The 20,830-nt window shown below is 42.3% G+C and overlaps 1 protein-coding gene across 1 annotated transcript in view; it reads right to left on the minus strand.

Moving 5' to 3' along the window:
- Window positions 1-861: 861 nt before the first annotated feature.
- Window positions 862-20,830, minus strand: part of LRRC15 (leucine rich repeat containing 15) — a 43,311-nt gene continuing 23,342 nt past the window's right edge. Inside the window, exon 2 of the mRNA XM_085635248.1 lies at window positions 862-8,082. Within this exon, the coding sequence (XP_085491374.1) occupies window positions 6,332-8,077 (1,746 nt within the window). The 5' untranslated portion in view covers window positions 8,078-8,082 and the 3' untranslated portion in view covers window positions 862-6,331. The remainder of the gene's footprint in view (window positions 8,083-20,830) is intronic.

Consider the following 20,830-nt stretch of genomic DNA (forward strand, 5'->3'; position numbering starts at 1 on the left):
CCTGCTTTCCCTCATTTCGACCTATATAGTGGCTTCTCCCTGATTCCTTCAGTTATTTAGCACTGCTGCATACAACATTCTCTCAATGCACACTCCTAGAACTTATGGCACAAACAATGCATCACTTTGGCAGAATTGATCTCTCTGCATCTGAGCTATCTTTCTTCTTAAGAAGTGACCTCAAGAACTGGACATAGTGCTCCAGATATGGTGCCATCTACCATGCATGCATGGAAAATAATATTTACATTTTTTTCTCATGAGTATAAATTCCCCTCTAGTTCCAGCTACCTCACACGATGGCTACCGTTTATGCTCTACCCCCTGCTCGGCCAAAGCATGGTCATCTGACGTGGAAATGCTAAGGGCCTGTTCTCGAATGAGCCACTAAAATCGGGTGCGGAATGACATCAAATTACGTGGAAAAGGGGGAATAACATGCAGTGACGTATATTATTACCAGATCCAACATAGGCAAATAGAGCTTTTTTTGGTACACGATTTCACCAACTGCAAATCAAAGAAGCAAACACATGCCATACATAACCCCGGTTACGCCCCAATGGGCTTTGCAGCTCAAATCCTTCTCCCAATTGTTAATTTGCAGAAATTCTTTCACATCCCATTGCATTTCTATGCCCAAAAGCATCATATTGCCCTGGTGAATAGTTCAAAATTCTAACACCACCTTACCAGAATTCCTAATTTTTTTTGATTTTCTCACTTACTTGAGACAATTACACCAGTTGTTCCTACTGGATATTCCTTTTATACATTAATGAAAACAAATTTGAGGTCATTTCTTTGTTATGTTTTGCACATTGTGACCATGAATGTATTGTGAAAAGTAAGAACAATAAATGTGGTACTTAGAAAAAACACTTTATTGTAACAGTGAAAAAATGACAAGGAATTTTAGGTATTCAGTAATGTATCAATTTATGAACATATTTTTTAAAATCGAACATGTGTAAAGTGAACCCTGTCACTTAAACAGCTAAACATTAAAGCATACCATACTACGTAGCAAAAAAAAAGGACATTAGGGCATGGACCTTTCACTATAAACATTGTTTATACACCATATTTCATGCCCAAGAAAATTAACACAAAACTTTGGGTTTGGCCAATCAGAACACTGGTTAGGAGGGCTTAAACTCTTGTAAAGTTTTCATAACCCCCCCTTGTTCCCGTCATCAGACCCTTATCGATCTGCTTCCTATTATTACACTTCAAATGTAAAAGAGGGTTCTCCGAGTGCCACACATTCCCACTAGAATTTAGAACGCAAATATGATTGAGAAAATGTACATAAGAAAAAGGAAAAGACATTCTGAATGTAATCTACAATTGTAACATAATTTACATTTTCAAAAAAAGTTAGGACCTGATTACAAGTGAAGGTGCTATTAATTGCAGCTCATAAATAGCTATATCCAGGGTAGGTTATTTATCAGGTGTGATAAGTAGCGCCTGTTACGCGGTTTTGGGAAATAATGTGGATTTTGGTGTTTTACACACTAAAATCTGCTTGTTAACGTCAACACATACATATTCACCTGTTAAGTTTCGACAGGTTCGACCTGCCGCAAATTAATGAACGTTGATGTATATAACCCATCTGATAATTATTGGATACGTTAGATACCTCCTATCTCGAAATTCTAACCAGTGAGCAAACAGGGGCTTACACCGACCTAATTGTAATAAGGCCCTTACTAGAATTTTTTTAATCCCCTGTTGTGACCTGTGGTTGCCCTAAATATACCGTCCTACCTAAGATTCCGTCTGCATCAACATGAGTTAGTTGGTAAAAATCAGTTTTAACAAACCTCAGTGGAGAATACTGGTACGCGTGGGTCCGGGTACCTTTTGTGTCGATTCAGTGTTTTCTCTATTCAATGGAATAACGTGCACTGAGGGTATTTGCAACCGTTATTACCCTACTGTATGCACATTTGCACACTGCTTTGGCTACACAAGTTCCTCCACACATTACCGTGAGGAATTTACTAGCCCAAAAATCCAGTTATAAGTGATGTGAACCTGTGGTTTGAAATGTGAAGCAAAAACCTTTGCTTACAAGTTATTGCTGTTCTCTGAATCAGGTTGTATGGATCCAGTTCAAGTGATCTAATCCGAAAAACAATCTATTTCCCAGCAAAAATCTGTCTACAATTTGCCCACATTTGTCTTTTATTGACTTTACCTTTTATTTTTTTAATCAAAAACCTAGAACATCCGTTAGTCAGAAATTGATGTTTCTTTAAGCATTTATTTACCCTTCACCAGTTCTTCTGACCCCTCCCTCTCCCTTCAATACTAATTGCCCTCAGTCTGAACTTGTGTTGTTTTTGGGCTATTCTTGCAGGAGCTTTTTGAAACATTCACTCATTGCTCCGAAGTAGATTTGCAGGATTACCTGGCCTTTTAATCCTTGGCCTCTGTGCTCAGAAGACCAGATATGGGGGCCCTTCATTTTAACTGCGGTGTTGGTTTTCTAAAAAACGGACATTTTCCTACTTTATACCAGATCTAACCAGAATTAGGTTGGCTTCCTGCCATAATATTGAGGATGAAATATATCTGGGCTTGTCCTTCCAGAAGGTCAATACACAGCATCAAAGTAACACATTTTACAATCGGCCTATTAAAGCAATTAAAGAAATCTGACCATGTCGCCGACACGCACTGCCATTATACCCTGGCTACCTTTTCAACAATTTATCCACTTCTCAGTATTATCTATCATCGGCCAAGCAATTTTGCCTCTGGGACCTTATTTCTCCTCAAAATTTTCACCACTTGAGCTCCCTTTAGAACGTTACGCCCAGCACTGCGATCATACAACTATCACTTTCTGCCTATTTTTTCTTTAGCAAAAGTATCCACTTAAAAGTATTATGCATTGCCCACCACAATTTTTGCCTCTGGACCCTTAATTCTCAAAATAATTCTCACCACTTAATCTTCTTTTAAAACACTACATTCATTGTCATAATCACCGTTAGCATTGCCTAGTTTCAAAAAGTGGTGTTGTGGCGGACGCTCCCTGAGATTGGTAGGACCTCGCCTGTAGAATTCTTCTCAATAAATCTTTGGAAGAGTGACAGATCGCAAAGTCTTTCAAAAAGCCTTACAAGATCCTCTATTGGGGATCTCAATGCTGGCTGGCTGGCTCTATTGACTCTGGATTGACTCTGTTTTAGCACCAAGAAACCTTGAGGTAGTAGTTATGTCTATGAGTACCTCAATGAATTAATCCTTCAGTTTGTGACCTGGAGGCAAAAGGATCTCTGTCCTGTGCCAATGAATTGGGTCATCACATCACTTGGTCTTTTCCTAGAAGTAACAAGCTATGCAGGTAAATTAAGCGAAGGTAGTGCTATCTCACCTTTGTCGTACACTGGGATTCGAATTGCATCCTCTAAAATCTGATGTTCAATTTAAGTCTTTACCACAATAGAGTGATTTTTGGATGTCAAAATCAAACCGCCTGCATCAGTGTTCTAGCACAATTAATGAGCGTTATACATCAATCGACAGCAACATCACCTGCAGGATACCGCCTACTACTATGTTGTTAAGGTAAGTATGTATAGGTAAGTTTGGATGTATTATTATTAGCTTTCGTCTAATTACCTCAACATTGATGACTTTAATATACTGACATGCAACCTCTGTATCAAGTGTTTCATAGACACGGATCCAAGCATTGGCATCACTCTGCTAGCATGAGGTTTCAGGTGCTAGTCGTGTCAAAGAGCTCCCACGTAAGCAACAGAACTCTGTCAATGGAGATCCTTCCGCCGTGGACCGATCTTTCCAATGACGTAGTCACTATTCATCCCTATAGCTATCCAGGAAAAGAACAACTCTAGTTGCTCACAAGCCTTTTGAAAGCATGCTATACATTCTGGGCCTTATTTATGAGGCCTTGCGACAGTTTTGCGCTTCCGTTGCGTCACTTTTTGTGATGCATCGGTGGCGTAAAACATGCCTCCTGTTGCGCCCTATTTACAAAGTGACGCATCTACGCAGATGCGTCACTTTGTAATTCCCTGCACTAGATTATACCTGCGTCAGGTATAAAGTATGCAGGGTGGGCGTTCCCACATAAGTAAGCCTCGTAGAAGTGACGCAGTGAAATCTACGAGATTTCACTGTGCCAATTCTAGGGTGCAAATGCGTCAATATCTTACGCCTGCCTCACAGCAGGCGTAAGACTGACGCAGGCCCTTTCACATGGGGCTTGCCCCATGTGAAAGGACACATTGCTGGAGTTGCATCACTTTTGTGACACACTCCAGCAATGCGTCACTTTTGTGCCTACAGATACGTCAGAAATACTGATGTATCTGTAACCCCTTGTGACATGATGTGTCCTACAGTAAATATGACGCATCCATCATGTCGCAAGGGGCGCGCACTGAGCAGTAACGCATCGCTGCTTTCACGCAGCGATGCGTCACTTCTCATAAATGAGGCCCTCTCTTCTGTTGCCACCTGTAGCCAAAGATGTGCCGTGGTGTTAGTGTATGCTTGGAGGTTCCAGAGGCTGATTACAAAGATATACCTTACATTTGCAGGATGTCCACACCTTAACATTATATAGACAGACTGAGGCTTTAAAACAATGGTAGCAGATGAGAACTGCAACACCCTTTAGCCTCTGCCATCCTGTTCCGGCGTACACTAAAACCGTCAACCTGGTTAGTTACAGGATATGTGCCCACTTACATATTGTGTGTTCCAGGCCATTTTTGCGTTTATATGTCTTTTCTGGCAGCTCTCCGGCTTGAAGGGACTCGTATGCATCAATTAGCATTAGTGTGAAGATTGCATTCCTGTTTATGAGCTTCACTTCATATATCTTATTGCGCCAATGGTTGTGGTGCACCAATACCTCCTCTGAAATATGCTCTCTTGCTTCTATATGTTCTCCCCTGAATGCAACTTTTATTATTTCCACTGAATTGCCCACAACACTGCAGTCTTATCTTCTCCCCTTCCATGCACTTTGTATCACTTTCTCCACTCACTCCCTCCCCTTGCCTTCTCCTCCTTCCCATCACCTCCTTCGTTCCTTCTCCCCGCCTCCATTTTCCTTTCTCTTCCCATCACCTCTTCTCTGCCCATGCACCCCAGGCAAAGATTATTTAACAGCTCTATCAATAAGTGGACACAAAGTAAGTAAACAGAGTACAGGCACAGGCCATTACACTGTGCTTCACTTGTCACAAGTGAGGCCCTGTTTTTGCAATACCCGCCAAAAGTACTAGTTAAAGATGGACACATTATTAACACAGCAATTCAGGCAGGCTGATCCCACAAGGTTGCCAAATAGACCAACAAAACCAAAATAAGCAAAAAGCTAGATATTAAAAGGATACTCTGGTGGAAAGAAGATTGAATTAAGAAACCACCAAGTTGGCTACAGTCCAAGATTCTTAATGGCAACTTCAATTTTTCTTGTAATAAGGACAGTTTTATTTAAGGAGTATAGTGCTCCTTTAAGGTCACTAAAGAGCTGTACTCAAAGGAATTCAGGTTTTCTGTGGGGAGACTGCAGTGGGCACAGTTATTTATTTTGAATTATCTTTGGTAAATAATTAATATAGTTTTAAGTACATATGTGTACCTTCTCTTCAAAGGTGATTTAAAGAAAAAGCTACTTATATTAGCAATCAGAATAGCCCCTCCTCTCTGCCACAAATATTTGAATGTTTTTGTCCGTCCAAGTGACCATTTATACAATCTATTGTGGCTGTCATTCTGAAGTTTTTTAAAAGGTAAAGTTGGTTGTTAGCATTATCTTTATTATATTCTAATGTTGTTTTCAAATACCATAAAAAATGGCTAGTCTCACAAATTGGTAATTATGATATAGGAATGGATACTGACACATAATTCCACACAATGAAAATGACGTATGCCCCTGGACCAATGAGGAAAAGGAAAACGCAGTCTGTAACTTGAGACGATTGACAACAATAGATATCAATACGTAAAATTTCCCACTGAGGTCTCTAACGATTTCGGAAGTATGGATGGAATAATCATTCAAAAATCAGACAGCACCACTTAGGATATCCCAAGCGGACAATGTGTTGGATTCAATATCTCAGAGCCTCCACAATGTACTTAGTACATAATAATTTGAGCCTCCAGATTGGCTTAAGACGCGTATACTTGCATATAAGAAACACTGCCATTCAGCACCACATATTTGTAACAATATGATTTCTCTATGAATGTCTCGCGAATGCTGAATGTCTACCCATTTAGCAGCTTACCCACACTGGTTATGAGAATGCTGCATTGTATAATTTTAAACTTCATTCTTTTCTTTCATTTTCAATAGATCAATGTTACTCTTTTTCTTTCTTTTATACACTGCACACACAATTAAAGTACACACAAGAGCTATACAACAAAAAACAATTGTTGTAACAAGTAATCCGCTTTGGAGACGGGTCAAACCCCATAGACCTCTTTCTTGTTCATCTTCTGGCAATGGTATAGTTGGTCTTGGCCTGAGTTCCCTCTCATCTTCTTCAGTTGCTGTTTTAAAACCATCGGGCTGTGTGGTTTCATCAATGTCATCATGTGTGGACACTTGGTGGGTCATAGTTAGGTGCTCTTTTGTTGTAGTGACCTTGGCTAATAATTGGTCCATGCTCAACTCCAGGACTGATAACCCCTTCAAGAACAGAGGCTTGGAACACATAGGTTCACTGTTGTTTCCCAATTTATGTCGATTTGTAAGTAGCCATTCCTTAAGATCAATGATGCCCTTATCACACTTCCAGGGATTGTCAAACAATTTCACTTCCTGCAGGTGTCCCAGAGACTCAAGGAAATCCACTCGGAGAGTCTCAATGGAGTTGTTTTGCAGCTGCACATTCATCACGTTGTTAAACTTTCCAAAAAGGCTTCCGGGCAGAGACTGGAGCTGGTTATTCTGAAGTGAGATAGTCTGAAGCTTGGGCAAGTCACTGAAAACATCCTCCTCCAACATGGAGAGCGCATTGGTGTGAAGGGAAAGTTCCAAAAGTTCTCCAAGGCCGCTGAATGACCTGGCCGATATGGAACGGACCTTGTTCCTGCTGAGAATCAGTAACTGCAACTCAGTTAAGTTGCTGAACACAAAATCTGGAATGGTCTCAATTTGGTTATCATACAGCCATAGATCCTTAAGTTTTGGCATTGGTCCAAAAACACCAGTAGTGAGCCCCTTCAAGGCGTTGCCAAAGAGTGTTAGCTTTGTGATCTCAGGCAAATTTAGAAAGATTCCTTGAGGCAAATGTTCAATTAAATTATTTGACAAGTATAGTTTCTGTAAATTTCGATTTTTTGAAAAGGGATCCGCTGATAACTGTACAATTTGGTTTTGATGCAGCCCAAGCTCAGAAAGATCAGGAAGGCCGTGGAAGAAACCTTCTGGGAAATCAGTAAATTTATTTTCATAGAGCCTTAAGATCTGTAGTCGAGTCACTTTTTCTAGTAACTTGGGGTTGAGGTGGGAGAGGCTGTTTTTCCCCAGGTTTAGTTTAGTGAGGGCTTTCATTTGGTCAAACGCACCATCGGGCACAATTCGCAGGTTGTTCCCCTGAAGCTGAAGGTCTCTTAAACTATTGAGTGGCATCAGGAGAGACGGGTCTATCTGGTGGAGCTGATTGTTGGAAAGTATGAGGGTCTCCAGCCTTCTCAGACTTTGAAATAGATCAACAGGTAGATCACGCAACTTGTTGCTGGACAGACTTAGGTAACGTAGAGATGAAAGGTTTAAAAGAGCATTAGAGGTTATCTTCGACAACTCAGTCTTTTCAATTCGCAAGATAATCAATATAGTCAAATTCCGTAAAGAATCGTCATTCAGCTCTGTTATTAGGGTATTTCCAATTTGAAGAGTTTTTGTATCCTCTGGAATAGCCTCAGGAATTTCTGTGATTGTGGTTCCAGAACAATCCACTTGGCCAGATTTGGGGCAGGTGCATTCTTTAGGACACTGCCCAAACACCAGTGTCAGGCAAAGGGAAATCAAAAGCAACAACATATGGTGGTGCAGGTCCATTACACCTAAAAAAAGAAAGGAACAACTTTGTTATTCCTGCCAATAAATGTACAGAGTTTAAAATAGCATATATCACTTTGAATATCAGACTTTTTTTTTTATGGCATTTTTCTCTAACACTCAAATGCAAACTAAGCTTTGATGAATTTATACATATATGCATTTGAAAGGATATGGGTACATACATTAATAGTTCACATTAGCAGAAACACGTTTCTTAGTGATTTCGGAAACTGATGGAAAAGTCTTTGTTTAAATTCAGAGGCCAACAGAATGATTGATCTAGCATACATAAAATTGGTTGTGCCGGTCTTGAGAACACATAGATTTATTCATACATGTTGGTAGGTGTCTGTGCTCAAATTAATAGTGACCTGTGTGTGAGTGAATGCTTGTCGGATTTGTGTGCCCATCAATATATGTCGATCTGCCTGCGTGTGTTTTTTGCAGGTTTACGGAACATTACTAACCAAGAGTTTTAAAAGATCCATTCCTCTATTCAATCTTTATAAATTCAGATATTTCTTCCAAATGCTCATTGGAATGATCAATTATCTATTTTTTTTTCAATTGTTTGCCGAGGATCTGCTTAAGTTTTTTGCACAGCAAGAGTCCAGGAAAAATGTATCTGTCTGCTTCGAAATGCTGACATATTCCTTTCGGTGGAGATGTCCCATATAGTGTGGCAGCTTCACAATCTGCCAGTCAAGGCTTTTGAGCCGACATCACTTAGGACATTGGCTTTTGAGCTTGTACAAAAAAGAGGGCAACCTAGTTTTAGAAAATGTCATACAAATGCACAGGAGACAATGATCCTTAGCAATGCAAGTTTATTGGGGTGCTGTAATCGCATGGCCATGTGGGAAGAGATGCTCATGCATAATTCTCTCAGAAGTATTTTTGTTATAGTGAGAGATATATATATATATGTGTATACGACCTGCTGCCCGTCACCAGTAGGTACTCATAGTTAGGACCTGATTTCTATTAAAAAGCAATTTTTCAGTTGCCTATATCTTTTGGGTTGTTTGAATGTGTCATGCAAGAAATGGGCACACAGCAAAAGTTGTTACCAGCTAGGAACAAAAAGCACAAAAGACAGATGTGAACACAGAACTAAAAAAAAGCAAATACAAATAGCAAACAGAGAGAGATGATGGACGGAACACTGACAATTTTCAGACACTCGCCCCCAGTCGCAGATCTGAGTTGAGTTGCAGATCTGGGTTGAATCCATCATCGTTCTTTAGCTCACTTCACCACCCCAGGTCAGACCGAGCTATATGCAAATCAGTCTTGACCCTGTTCCTCATGGTAACAGTCTAGCCTGAACAGCCAATCCAGGTCTTCCTTGGACCAGAAACAAGCATCCTGAGAACAGTTTTGGGGTAACACCCTTCATCAGCCAACCAGGTTGAATCCACTGGCAGAGTTAGCAAGGGACCCACATCTGGGCATACTCTGCCAACTTAGGGCAAACAAAGCAAACACAGATGATGGACGGAACGCGGAAGCTTGTCAGACACTCCCCTCAGTCACAGATCTGGGTTGAATCCATCATCGTTCTTTAGCTCACTTCGCCACCCCTGTCAGACCCAGCCACATGCAAATCACTCTTGACTGTGTGCCTCATGGGAACAGTCCAAGCCAGGTACAAATAGCGGGACACTTTTACAAAGGCATTTTGAAGAATGTTAAGCAGCACTCCTGTTGTACGCTTTTATTTACTCTGACACATTTGTGATTCAGGCTGCAATATTCTCCTCCATATTAGTGAAATTGCAAAGATGGTGCACTCCCGTCTATTTGTACTAAGTGTATATGAGTATACCCTGAATATTACCATTTTATCCCCATTTCAGATGTTTTAGGGTTAATGCACAAAGGAATGTAAGAGTATGTAAAAGAGTGCTAAAGGAGTACTGCTTTACGCATTCCAGTGCGCCTTTGTGAATAGGCCTCAATATTTTTGTATGGCATGCATAGGAATGGTGATATAGATCTCAGTACACAACGAATGAATGCTTGAATGCATGAAGGATTAGGCATTCCGGTACAGGGCATACTGCAAGCGGAATCACTTTTACATGTTTGCGTAAATAGGATGGGCCTGGTTCACCTTAGGTGCACAAATTACATTATTTGCATGTGCAAATCCAAGTTTACTTTTGCAAATTGTTCTAATCAAACATAATATTAAAAACGTATGGTGTAATATTGCTGGAAGTAGATCTTCTCTCATGGGCATTCGCGGGTGGGGATGACATGCACAGTTGTTGAACATCCAGGAACTATGCGAGTCCATTGCCACCCAAGAAACCAGCTGAGATGTGCTATTGTCGGGGGCATGAGGAAACCGCCCTGCAGGGAGAGAACTGGGAGAGAGCACCCACAGTACTGGTGGTGTAGGAGAAAGAGTCTCCCCACGGGAGAGCCACATTTTCTCTGCAAGGAAAAAAGTTAGCATGTGCTAAGGAACTCTTACTATGTATAAAGGAACACCATGTACAATTACACATTTGCATTACTTTGCTCCATGGGTGCGTACCAAGGATGGTGTATGGGCGTCCTCATGCAACCACCCAAGGTTTCTCACTCTAAACCCATTTTACTAAATAAAATAGATTGGGTTTAGCATGAGAAACTGCGTCCTTTTCAAGTAGGCGCAAGGAAGGAGAAATGCTTCCATTTCGTCTTCCTTTTCCGTCTTTGCATGTGGGCTGCACTTTACAGTACACATACAAAGTGGGAAAAAGGTTGAAGTGAGTCTGTGCATAGTATTTTGTACTGGAAGGGTTCCTTCCAGAACAAAACCTATGCTAGACTCACGGAGACACCCTTAAACCATGGCACAAAGGTGTCTCAGTGGCGCACGGCAGCTGATTTCAGTGCCGGCACTAGTGAGAGGGTAGGAGAGCCCCTTATTTTAGTAAATAGGGCGCTCTCCTCCTCTCTCCTTTTCACATAGCGCAGCGCAGCATTTGCGGCTGTTGCAGTGCGCTACGTGAAAAAATAGTAAATCTGCCCTGTAATTTTCAAGTGAAAGTCTGAGTAAAAATTAGAAAATCACCAGAGAATCGGACTTAGAATTACCAAAACTTCTTGGACTTAGTGAGACAGATAACTGCCAGAGATGTAATGCCCCGGGCGCTGACTTCTTACATATGTCCTGGTCATGCCCTCATCTACAGATATATTGGCGAGACATCACTAATACACTCACTGCAATGCTATCGGAGCAGATTCCCAACACACCACTGGTGTGTATACTAGGAGTCAGGACGCTTAAATATGCTAGACGTAGGAAATTTTTAGCGGTTTCATTATTACTTGCTAAGAGGAGAATAGCTATATGGTGGGGGAGCAAGAGACCCCCAAGACTCAAAGACTGGATCACGGATATGACATACTGCAAAACAACGTTAGAGACCTATGCAGAGGACATTCCACAAGCCTCGAGGCCCAGAGATTTCTGGGAACCACTTGTCCAATACTTACAGACGACTGCAGAACCCGATACCACAGACTGACCTATACGAACACACTAGGTACATACAAATGTGGCGGGTAAAGAACAAAGCAGCAGGCACATATATATGGTCCAATGTAGCGAACTAGGTTGGGGAGAAAGACTTCAGCGAATCAGGTTGCCATCTACCGAAATAATGGAGTTGCACAGTGACAAATGAACATTATTTGATGTAGCTTGTACTCTCTTGTGCTTTGTAAGGCTAATATGTAAAGAAATGTATTGGTTTCAAACGAATGTGACTACTGGTTGGATAAATAAAAAACAGAAAGAAAAAAAAAAAAGATTTACCAATACTTCTGATAACTCTTCATTTTTTAGTGGACCTTCAGGGCTCATCTCATACTGTGGTAGATCTACCTTGCCGATGCAGTTCCCTGGCATCAATAACTCCAGTGGTGGAGAAACAGCGGCCCCTTACCTTGGCCTCTCATAAGGCAGGCCTTAGTTTTGATATTAAAAGCAGTACTGACTGAACAACTGACAGATAGCTTACCATGGAAGACACTGGCCTATGAGCAGGGCCCCAGGAATTATGCAATTGTGCAGCTGCGGCGACTTTCGCAAAATTGTAGATTTGCTGCATTTGCAACATAATTCATTATCTGCTACATAAATTGCGGATTTTAGTTTAAAAAAATTAATTTCTAGCCTAAACGTTTCTAATGTTAGAAAAATGCAGTGAAAGGCCGTTTGCAAAGGTTGGCTGGTTACATTCCTGTAGCCTATTGCTATATTTGGGTGTGAAACTGGTACTAATGAGGTGCAACTAATGCCCAGTGTCAACAAGTTTAAAAATGACACAATAATGAAGCAATACTATCACAAAATACACAACATAATGCACCTTTTCAGGTTGCATAATTTTACCCAACCCGCCACACAATTTGACCTCAGAATTCCAGTGGCCCTGCCTATGAGTGACTGCAGGAGCCTTGATGGAATTAAAGGCATGGGGCTGACATGCTGAGCACTCCTGTAGCCCTACTGCCCTTTCTGAGACGCAGGCCTGATACATCTCTAACTCTGCAGACAACTCTCCACCAGTTCTAAGTGGCTTCCATAGGCACAGCTCTTATATACGACTCATTCCTTCTTGGTCCTTATGTGGCAAAGCCTTTTCATTCCAGCTGTTAGTCCTCGAGTGGCACAGGTCTTGGTGATTTCACTCCACATCAGCACACATCTGAGGTTCCCAACTGGGTCAGCTGCAGCCTTGGCCCATGCAGAGAGCGGTGGGGCGGTAGGGCCAGGTGGAGGGGGGATTTTGACGGACGAGGAAAAATTAACTATTCCCTCATGGTCATCTGTCGAATCCCCCCAACCCGGCCCCACTGCCCCACCACTCTTACCTGCATGAGCCGCTGCTGGGTCAGCTGTGCCCTTTTATATTACTGTTTCATTGACTATTTGGTAAATGTGTATAAAGAAGACCTCATGCAGTGATCTCTGGACAGCAGACCTGACCGACAACAGTGTAACATCTCCGGCTTCAAACATCGAACCAAGAGGGTTCTTGAATCGGTTTAACTTCTCACACATCAGAATAAATAAATTGTCATCCATCGGAAACACTGATGTGATGGAGTGCAAACCACATGACTGCGGTGATGCGCTGTGGGGGCAGTGGGTAGGAGGAAAACTCGGGTGCACTAGATCTCTCCTCAGAGCCTTCTTTTTCTCAGGAGGGCCCACCACAGTAGCTTCAAGCACCACTTACGAAATGTCAGAGTATACCATTGCTCAATATGGCCTGATAGGATATAACTTAATTTTAACACCCTAAATATCGCAATTAGGAAATGTCCCCTCGGCTGCCATCTTTTAAAAAAGATGGGGCAGATTTACTCACACTTTGCACCAAGTTTCCTGCACAAAAATGATGCAAACAGGTTCAAAGTGTGGTTTTAAGATAATGGGGCATATTTATCAAAAGGTTGCTTTAGCCTTGTGCCATGCAAAGGGCGCAAGAGCAACACAACTCTAAAGTTAGATCTATGAAGCCATGCAGGGCTACCGTGCATGACCCTGAGTGCCTTGATAAATCTAGAGTAACTCAACACAGTGCAAAACACTGCCTTGCATTACTCTGTCCCAGGGAGGCGTTACATGGGTGGAGCATGGGTGTTTCCACGCAAATCCCAAGGATTTTGGCAGATTCCAAGATTTATCATTACTGGTAGACCTGGGAATGCATTGTAACGAGGAGAAATATCTTTATTTCTTATTGTTTTTTCTCTTTCTAAGGGGCATATTATCAAGCACGGCGTTAAAATTATCGCCGCTTTGGCGGCAGAAAACTGCAGCTAAAGCGGCGATAATGGGCTTGATAATATGCCGCACAGAATTCCAATAGAAGCCCATGTTGACACCAGAACATGGGCTTCTATGGGAATTCTCCCGGGCATATTATCAAGCCCATTATCGCCGCTTTAGCGGCAGTTTTCTGCTGCTAAAGCGGCGATAATTTTAACGCCGTTGCTTGATAATATGCCCCCTAGTGTGCTGCATTCTGTAGGACACATAGAAAAAGGAAATGCATCAGGGAATTGCTAAATGTCACACATAGCCGGAAGTTGTCACAGGGTGGAAGGGATTTTGGTAGCCTATTGGCAAGTGACCACATCATCCCTCCACAGCACTTTCTCGGCATAAATATGGCACGCCTGGCACCCTGAGCCTCAGATCACGATGGAACTGGAGAAATAACCGAAGAAGGGCAGCCCTGCTGGCTGGTGGACCTGGTAAGAGGGGCTGCACTATCTGCTGGACTGTACCTCTCGCAACTTGGGCTAGCAAAGAGAGGATTGTTCCTGTGGTTCCTGGCTCATGGAAAATTCACTCCTGAGGCCCAGACCAAAGAAGTGACTCCAAGAATCGGTCGGCTGATCTCATAGAACCAGCACCAGGGATATCAAAGCTAAAGAAGTCCACTCCCGCAAGTCAGTAGCCATATTCTTCAAATCACTGCTGACCACCGCTGGGCCACCCAAGAGACCAATCCTCAATGGCCAAAAGTTGCACCAGAGTCTGCCGGACCATCATCTTAATCCAACTTGGTCACCAAAGACAGACACCAGCCTTCACCAAAGGACATTGGTAGACCCGCTGTGTAAGGAGATTGGTACCCCAGCCGCAGTTGCTGTTCTATTGGCTCAAAGAGGACTCCAAGGGATATCGACCCCTGTGGCCAAAGTCGCCCCACCTTATCCGTGGACCGAAAAATAAACACAAGGACACCCCCATCGACCACAGACCACCCATAGCATCTTTCAGCGTCCTGCATCCCCAGCATCAGGACCACTTTATTGAAGTCTACGGCAGTCTTGACGTAAAGTGCGGAACTGGACTTGTGACTGCTTTGGTGTCCAGGCAACTGCTCAACTACTCCTTATTTTCTCCTCCGTGTGGATTTGATCTCCCGACTTGGGCCAGAGTAACCAAACACAACTCTTTAAAAATTTACAAACGTTTCTAAACTTTACAGTTACCAATGCTTGTTTGTGCTTTGGACTAAATAGCTGAGATTTACGTTTTACTTATGATGTTGGATTTCTTTCGTGTTGAGTGACTTTCTTATTTCTTTTTTTGGGGCTTCTAAACACTTTACACTAGTTCCTTTGCTTAAGCCTTGCTTCTCGAAGCCTCAGCTAACCAGGGTTGAGCTAAAGGTTTTACAAACAGGGCTGACTATCCAGTCAGGCCTGTTTGTAAAACCTTTAGCTTAACCCTGAGCAAGACAGTTTTAGGGGGTGTATTAAATGGTAAGGTCGCACAAGCACGCCGTATAATACACCACATACCTCACAGTAGGTTAAAGTGAGCCAACAGAGAGAGAGAGAGAGAGAAAGCGAGAGAGAGAGAGAAATAGAGCCACATTTTAAATGAAATGGTGTTGTTCAGCTCCCTCTTTTTCACACAATGCAGTGAAACAACTTTTGTTGTTGCGCTACGTTGCATGAAAACTTAGAAAATCTATGGATGGGATGGGTTTTGTGTAACTACTGCTGCCAGTAAAGGGAATACCATGGTGATTCAAGACTTCGAGACAGGTCATATCTACCACCTAGAGTAGTTTAAGTCAGGACCAAAGACCACAGGTCTGATGGGAAGACCAGGAGCAAAGTTTGTCAGCATTTTAGAACACGAACAGCAGGACCTAACAGGCGTTTGTACCAAGGCTCTTTGTTACTGTGTTATGCGCATAAAAGAACGCAAGTAACCTACCTTTTTGCCCAATGGGAATGTTTGTAAGTCCTGTGAACACATCCTTTTGTAGAAGTGACATCCTTTATATCCAATGATCACATCCACTGTTGTTAACTCTGTTACAAAGGTTTGCAGTGGTGGTACTGGGGTACTGAGACACTCATCTATACAACTAGTGGTGACTCGGTCATCTGTATATGTACTGACAGTATTGATCATAATGTTAACTGGGGTACCCTAGGCTTGCACTGGTAATAGTAGCATTGCATTTATGCTGATTGAGTTGCTGGGTTACACACTCCATGTGATGCTCCTCGTCGAGACTCCTTTCATTTTTGGCGTGTGGCTAGAGAACAGCTTTTGCAGCCTGTCTGCAAGTTAAAAAGATCCATACTACCAACCTGATGCATATCGTAGATGTGTACATTGTGTAATTGAAGACACTGGGGCTTATTCACAGAGATAAACTTGCACATGAGTAAATCTACACATGTAAGTTTACTTTTACACTTTTGAGTAACTTTACTACTTTGGTCTATTCACCATTTGCGAGTGAAAAGTTACCCAAAAGAGTAGACGTACATGTCCCCATCCCTTGAAATAGGAAGTGGAGTCAGTAAAAACTTGAAATACTTCTGTGAAGTTAGTTTACAACTGTATTTAACATTCTGCACGCTTAGAAGAAACCTCCGCTATCAGGGCGGACATCTCTGCATGGTAAAGTATAGGGAAAAGTTCAAAAGTAGATTCAACTTTTTAAAAAAATACCCAACATATGTTTAAAGCTAAATAATAATATTCACTGTTTTTATATATTTATTTTAAATATAGATAAATATAATAAATGTTACAGCATTACTAACTTAAAGAAAAATAAAATAAATATTACAAGTGATGTATAGAATTAATTAACAGTAATGTAATTATGTTAAATAAATATTAATGCTACATACATTTTTAAACCGTTAAAGAAATACCTTAAAATACAATAATAATTAAGTTTTATCTTTATAAGCATGCACTATTTCAAATATGCACTTTTAGGTTGTAGAAATGTAGGTCTACTGTAGCGTGCCCTGAATCTGCGAACTAAATTGGGCATAGCTGCAAGACGACCGTGCATTGACGTTAGCGATGGGTCCTCAAACTGACCTCGATACATAGGGGGTTGCTGTGCCACGTTGCTACAAGCCTGACACAGCAGTAACACACCAACTCATTAAAAATATTTCTCACTCCAACTAGGGAGTTTTCTCAAAGAGCTTCCAATTCTGAAGACACCTTTTATATATAATGTCAAAGAAAGATTAAAAAATAAGGATGAAGAGGAGTGCATCTCTTTTCTCTGAACCTCATCAGCATGATTCAATTCGTCTCAACGAGATTGCACCCATGATTACACTGAGAGTACAAGCAGACATTAGGAACTTAAAGGAAATTAAACAGGATTACCGGAATGTTGTGGACGGCAAAAGGACAGAAGTGGAATTCTCTTCCATATCGGACTATTTAGCATAAGTTTAACACTTCATTTTGACTACGGAGTAATGTTTGTAAGAAATGGTGTTATTTAAAAGTTTAATGGATCAATCGAAAACAAAGTGAACACAAGCATAATTATGTAAGCATTACCCTAACTAAAAGACCAGAAAAACAGTATTGTGGGAGTTGTAGTATCCGTGGTTAAACGCCCGTGAAAGGTTTTGATGCGCACACGTGTAATTAATTATCGAGTGACGTTGATTATGGGTTGGAATACATAAGAGAACGCTTTCACAGTAACATGGTTTAAATCGTATCAGAAGCGTTTGCACACGCTGGAAGGGAAGGAAGGAATGATTTGTTTTATACTAAATGGAGTGATTCACAAACCAGGGTAAGCGTTGAGGGACGTATATTTGGTTATATGCGCATATGGTGTAGCGCACTGGGGGTGAATTGGGTGTTTAACAAAATGAAAATGAAAGGGTAAACCAATGAAATGAACATATCACAATTCTCAAAATACGATTAACGCTTTTTATAAATGGTTTGAAACTGTGGCTGTAATTGATAAAGCAGTGTAGTTAGTTTAAAATGAAGGATGTTATGAGGATGATGATGTCAGCTAAACAATTTTATTTCTTGTATATTGTAGATGCCCCTGACGAAGGGAATTGATTTCCCGAAATGCATTGGGTTATTTTAATAAATCTACGGTTTGTGAAACCCACTTTTGATTCCTGAGCCTTTGTGAGATACCCACGTTTAAAGATTGAGTAAAATGAATTGAACAGAAAACACGATTAAAAAGAGTAAAACGAAAAATGAACGGTAAAATAATGGATGAAGTAACATAGAAGAAATTGATTCATTTGATTCAAACCAAGGTGTGGCAGTGCAGCCTGTTGGATTCTGTAAGAAGTTTCCTATTGTGGAGGATATATTATAGAATTAAGCCATTTGTAGTTGGTTCTTCCAAGTTTCCACCTCACCTTACAATTTCATGCAATACACCCAGAGTAATTACCAGTGGGTCAGATTAATTTAAGCATCTTATGTTTATGCCTAGTACCAATACTCACAAGATTACTCTCATCTCATTTAAATGATAAGACAGCACATAGACCTCATCCTTTCTATGTACCACACCGTCCCCGTGACCTGGACTAAATCCCTTACGCATCATCTCCATAGTGGACTTCTCTTCTTCTCATTGCACACCAATCCCCAAACTATATTTCTCAATTAATCAAACAGATTTATAATACACAGCTTATCATCAGTGAGGGTATCGAGGTGCTGTGGATGGAAGGGCGGCTGCTGCTGGGGACGGTCATTCGAACAGCCAGGTTTTTAAGCCGTTTTTGAGTTTCTGCAGGGTGGTTGAGGTCCAAAGGTGGAGGTCTTTCGGCCACATAGGAGAAAGCGTGTCCTCCGTTTCTGCTTCCGTGGATTTGGGTGGTGAGGGTGAGGGAGGCGGTTGCAATTGCCTGCAGGGGAGGTTGATGTTTACCCTGTGGTTGAGGTAGGTCAATCAATTGTTTTGCAGGGCTTTGTAGATGTGGGTTAGCAGCTTGAACTACCACCTTTTTTGGACAGGTTGGAGAGATTTGAGGCGAGTGGTGATGTGGGCCCTCCTTGGGAGATCGAGGATGAGCCTTGCTGCTGTGTTTTGAATGGTCTGAAATCGGTTGAGCAGTTGTGAGGGGATTCCCGCGTATAGGGTGTTGCCGTAGTCTAGGCGGCTGGTGATGAGGGCTTTGGCGACTGTACATCTGGTGTTGATCAGGTTCCATTTGAAGATTTTCCAAAGAATGCAGAGAGTGAGGGAGCAGTCTGAGGACACAGCGTTTACCTGTTTCCTCATAGTGAGCTTGCTGTTGAGTATGATGCTGAGGTTTTGCATGTGATCAGTGGGTGGGGGCAGGGCCCAGGTCTTTTGGCAAGCAGAAGCAGTCCCACAGGGATGTGTTGTTTTGGAAGATGAGTATTTCAGTTTTGTCGATGTTAAGTTTGAAGCGGTTGGTCTGCATCCACTTGGCTAGGCTCCTTGATGATGCATAAAAGTTCCTTACTGGTGTTGGAGCTGGACAGCAAGTCCCTCTTGGTCATGCATCTGTGAAATTTGGCTTTGGTGTTAGTGGGGTTCGCTGACAGGGACAGGATGGGCAGAGTATTGTCTGCATAGGATATGATGTTCATATCGTGTGCTGAACATGGTGGGGCTGAGTCAGGATCCCTGAGGTACACCGCAGATTATGTTTTAGGGCCCGATGTGAAGGTGGGAGGTGGGCGCTCTGGGTTCTTCCAGTGGGGAAGGATGTGATCCATTTCAGGACGTTCCCTTGGACCCCCATCTGGTGGAGTCATTGTAGGAAGGTGGGATGTGACATTGTGTCAAAGGCTGCGGAGAGGTCTAGGATTATCCGTGCTGTTGATTCTCTACAGTCTAATAGGGCCCTGATGTCATCAGTGGCTGCGACTAGGGTGGTCTCTGTGCTGTGATTTGAACGGAACCCAGATTGGTAAGGGTCCAGGAGGTTGTTGCTTTTTAGGTGGGTGGAGAGTTGGAGGTTGATGGCCTTTTCCAAAATGTTTGCAGGGAATGGGTACAGGTAGATGGGCGGGTAATTCTTGAGTTCTTCTGGGTTTGCAGAGGGCTTTTTGAGGAATGGTTTGACCTCTGCATGTTTCCATGTCTCTGGGAAGGAGGCAGAGGAGACTGAGGAGATAAGGATTGGGGTGAGTTCCTTGCTGATGGTGTTGTTCACCTTGTTGAACATCTGGTGGGGGCATGGGTCTTTGGGTGCTCCTCAGTGAATGGAACTCATGATACTGGTGGTGGGTTCCGTGGTGAAGAGATCTCACATAGTAATTGTGTTTGAGTTGATGTTGGCGAGGTTGAGGAAGCGGAGTGAGCTGATGAAGGGCGGTTGGAAGTCGAAGTGTTCGTAGATGGTGGAGATTTTGCTGTAAACGATGTCTGCGAGGGTGTGGTATAGGTCCTGGGAGCGGGTGATGAAGTTCTCGGAAGCTGAGGGGTTGGAGAACACCTTGATGATGCAAAAGAGTTCTTTACTCATGTTGGAGCTGGTCAGCAAGTCCCTCTTGGCATTTTTCATGTGTTGGTGGTAATCCCAGTTTGAAGCTGGTTCAGTCCTGAGGTGCCTTGCTGGTGTGCCAGATTCTCTCTACTCCCTTGCAGTTGCGTTTGGTTGTTTTGAGTTTCGGGGTGAACCATGTGGCGTGGTTGGGTGCTCCGTGGGGTCTGGCGGATTTGAGGGGGGCAACCTTTTCAACGTTTAAGGGAAGGCAAAGTTAAATAAGGAGGCCAAAGTTAAACAGGGAACCTAAAGTTAAAACATGGAGAGAAACAGACTTGCATTTTTCCCCTCCACAAATTTCAGAATATTTTACCTGTCAAAATGTGTGCTTGATGGTGGTGGCGGACGTTCTGAGTGTGGTAATTCTGGGTTGGGTATTACCTGGGGGCCATGGGGTTTTCAAAAAGTGCCCTGTTGAAGAAGGTTTGA

This window comes from Triturus cristatus, chromosome 11, assembly GCF_964204655.1.
Source record: "Triturus cristatus chromosome 11, aTriCri1.1, whole genome shotgun sequence".
NCBI classification, from domain to species: Eukaryota; Metazoa; Chordata; class Amphibia; order Caudata; family Salamandridae; genus Triturus; species Triturus cristatus.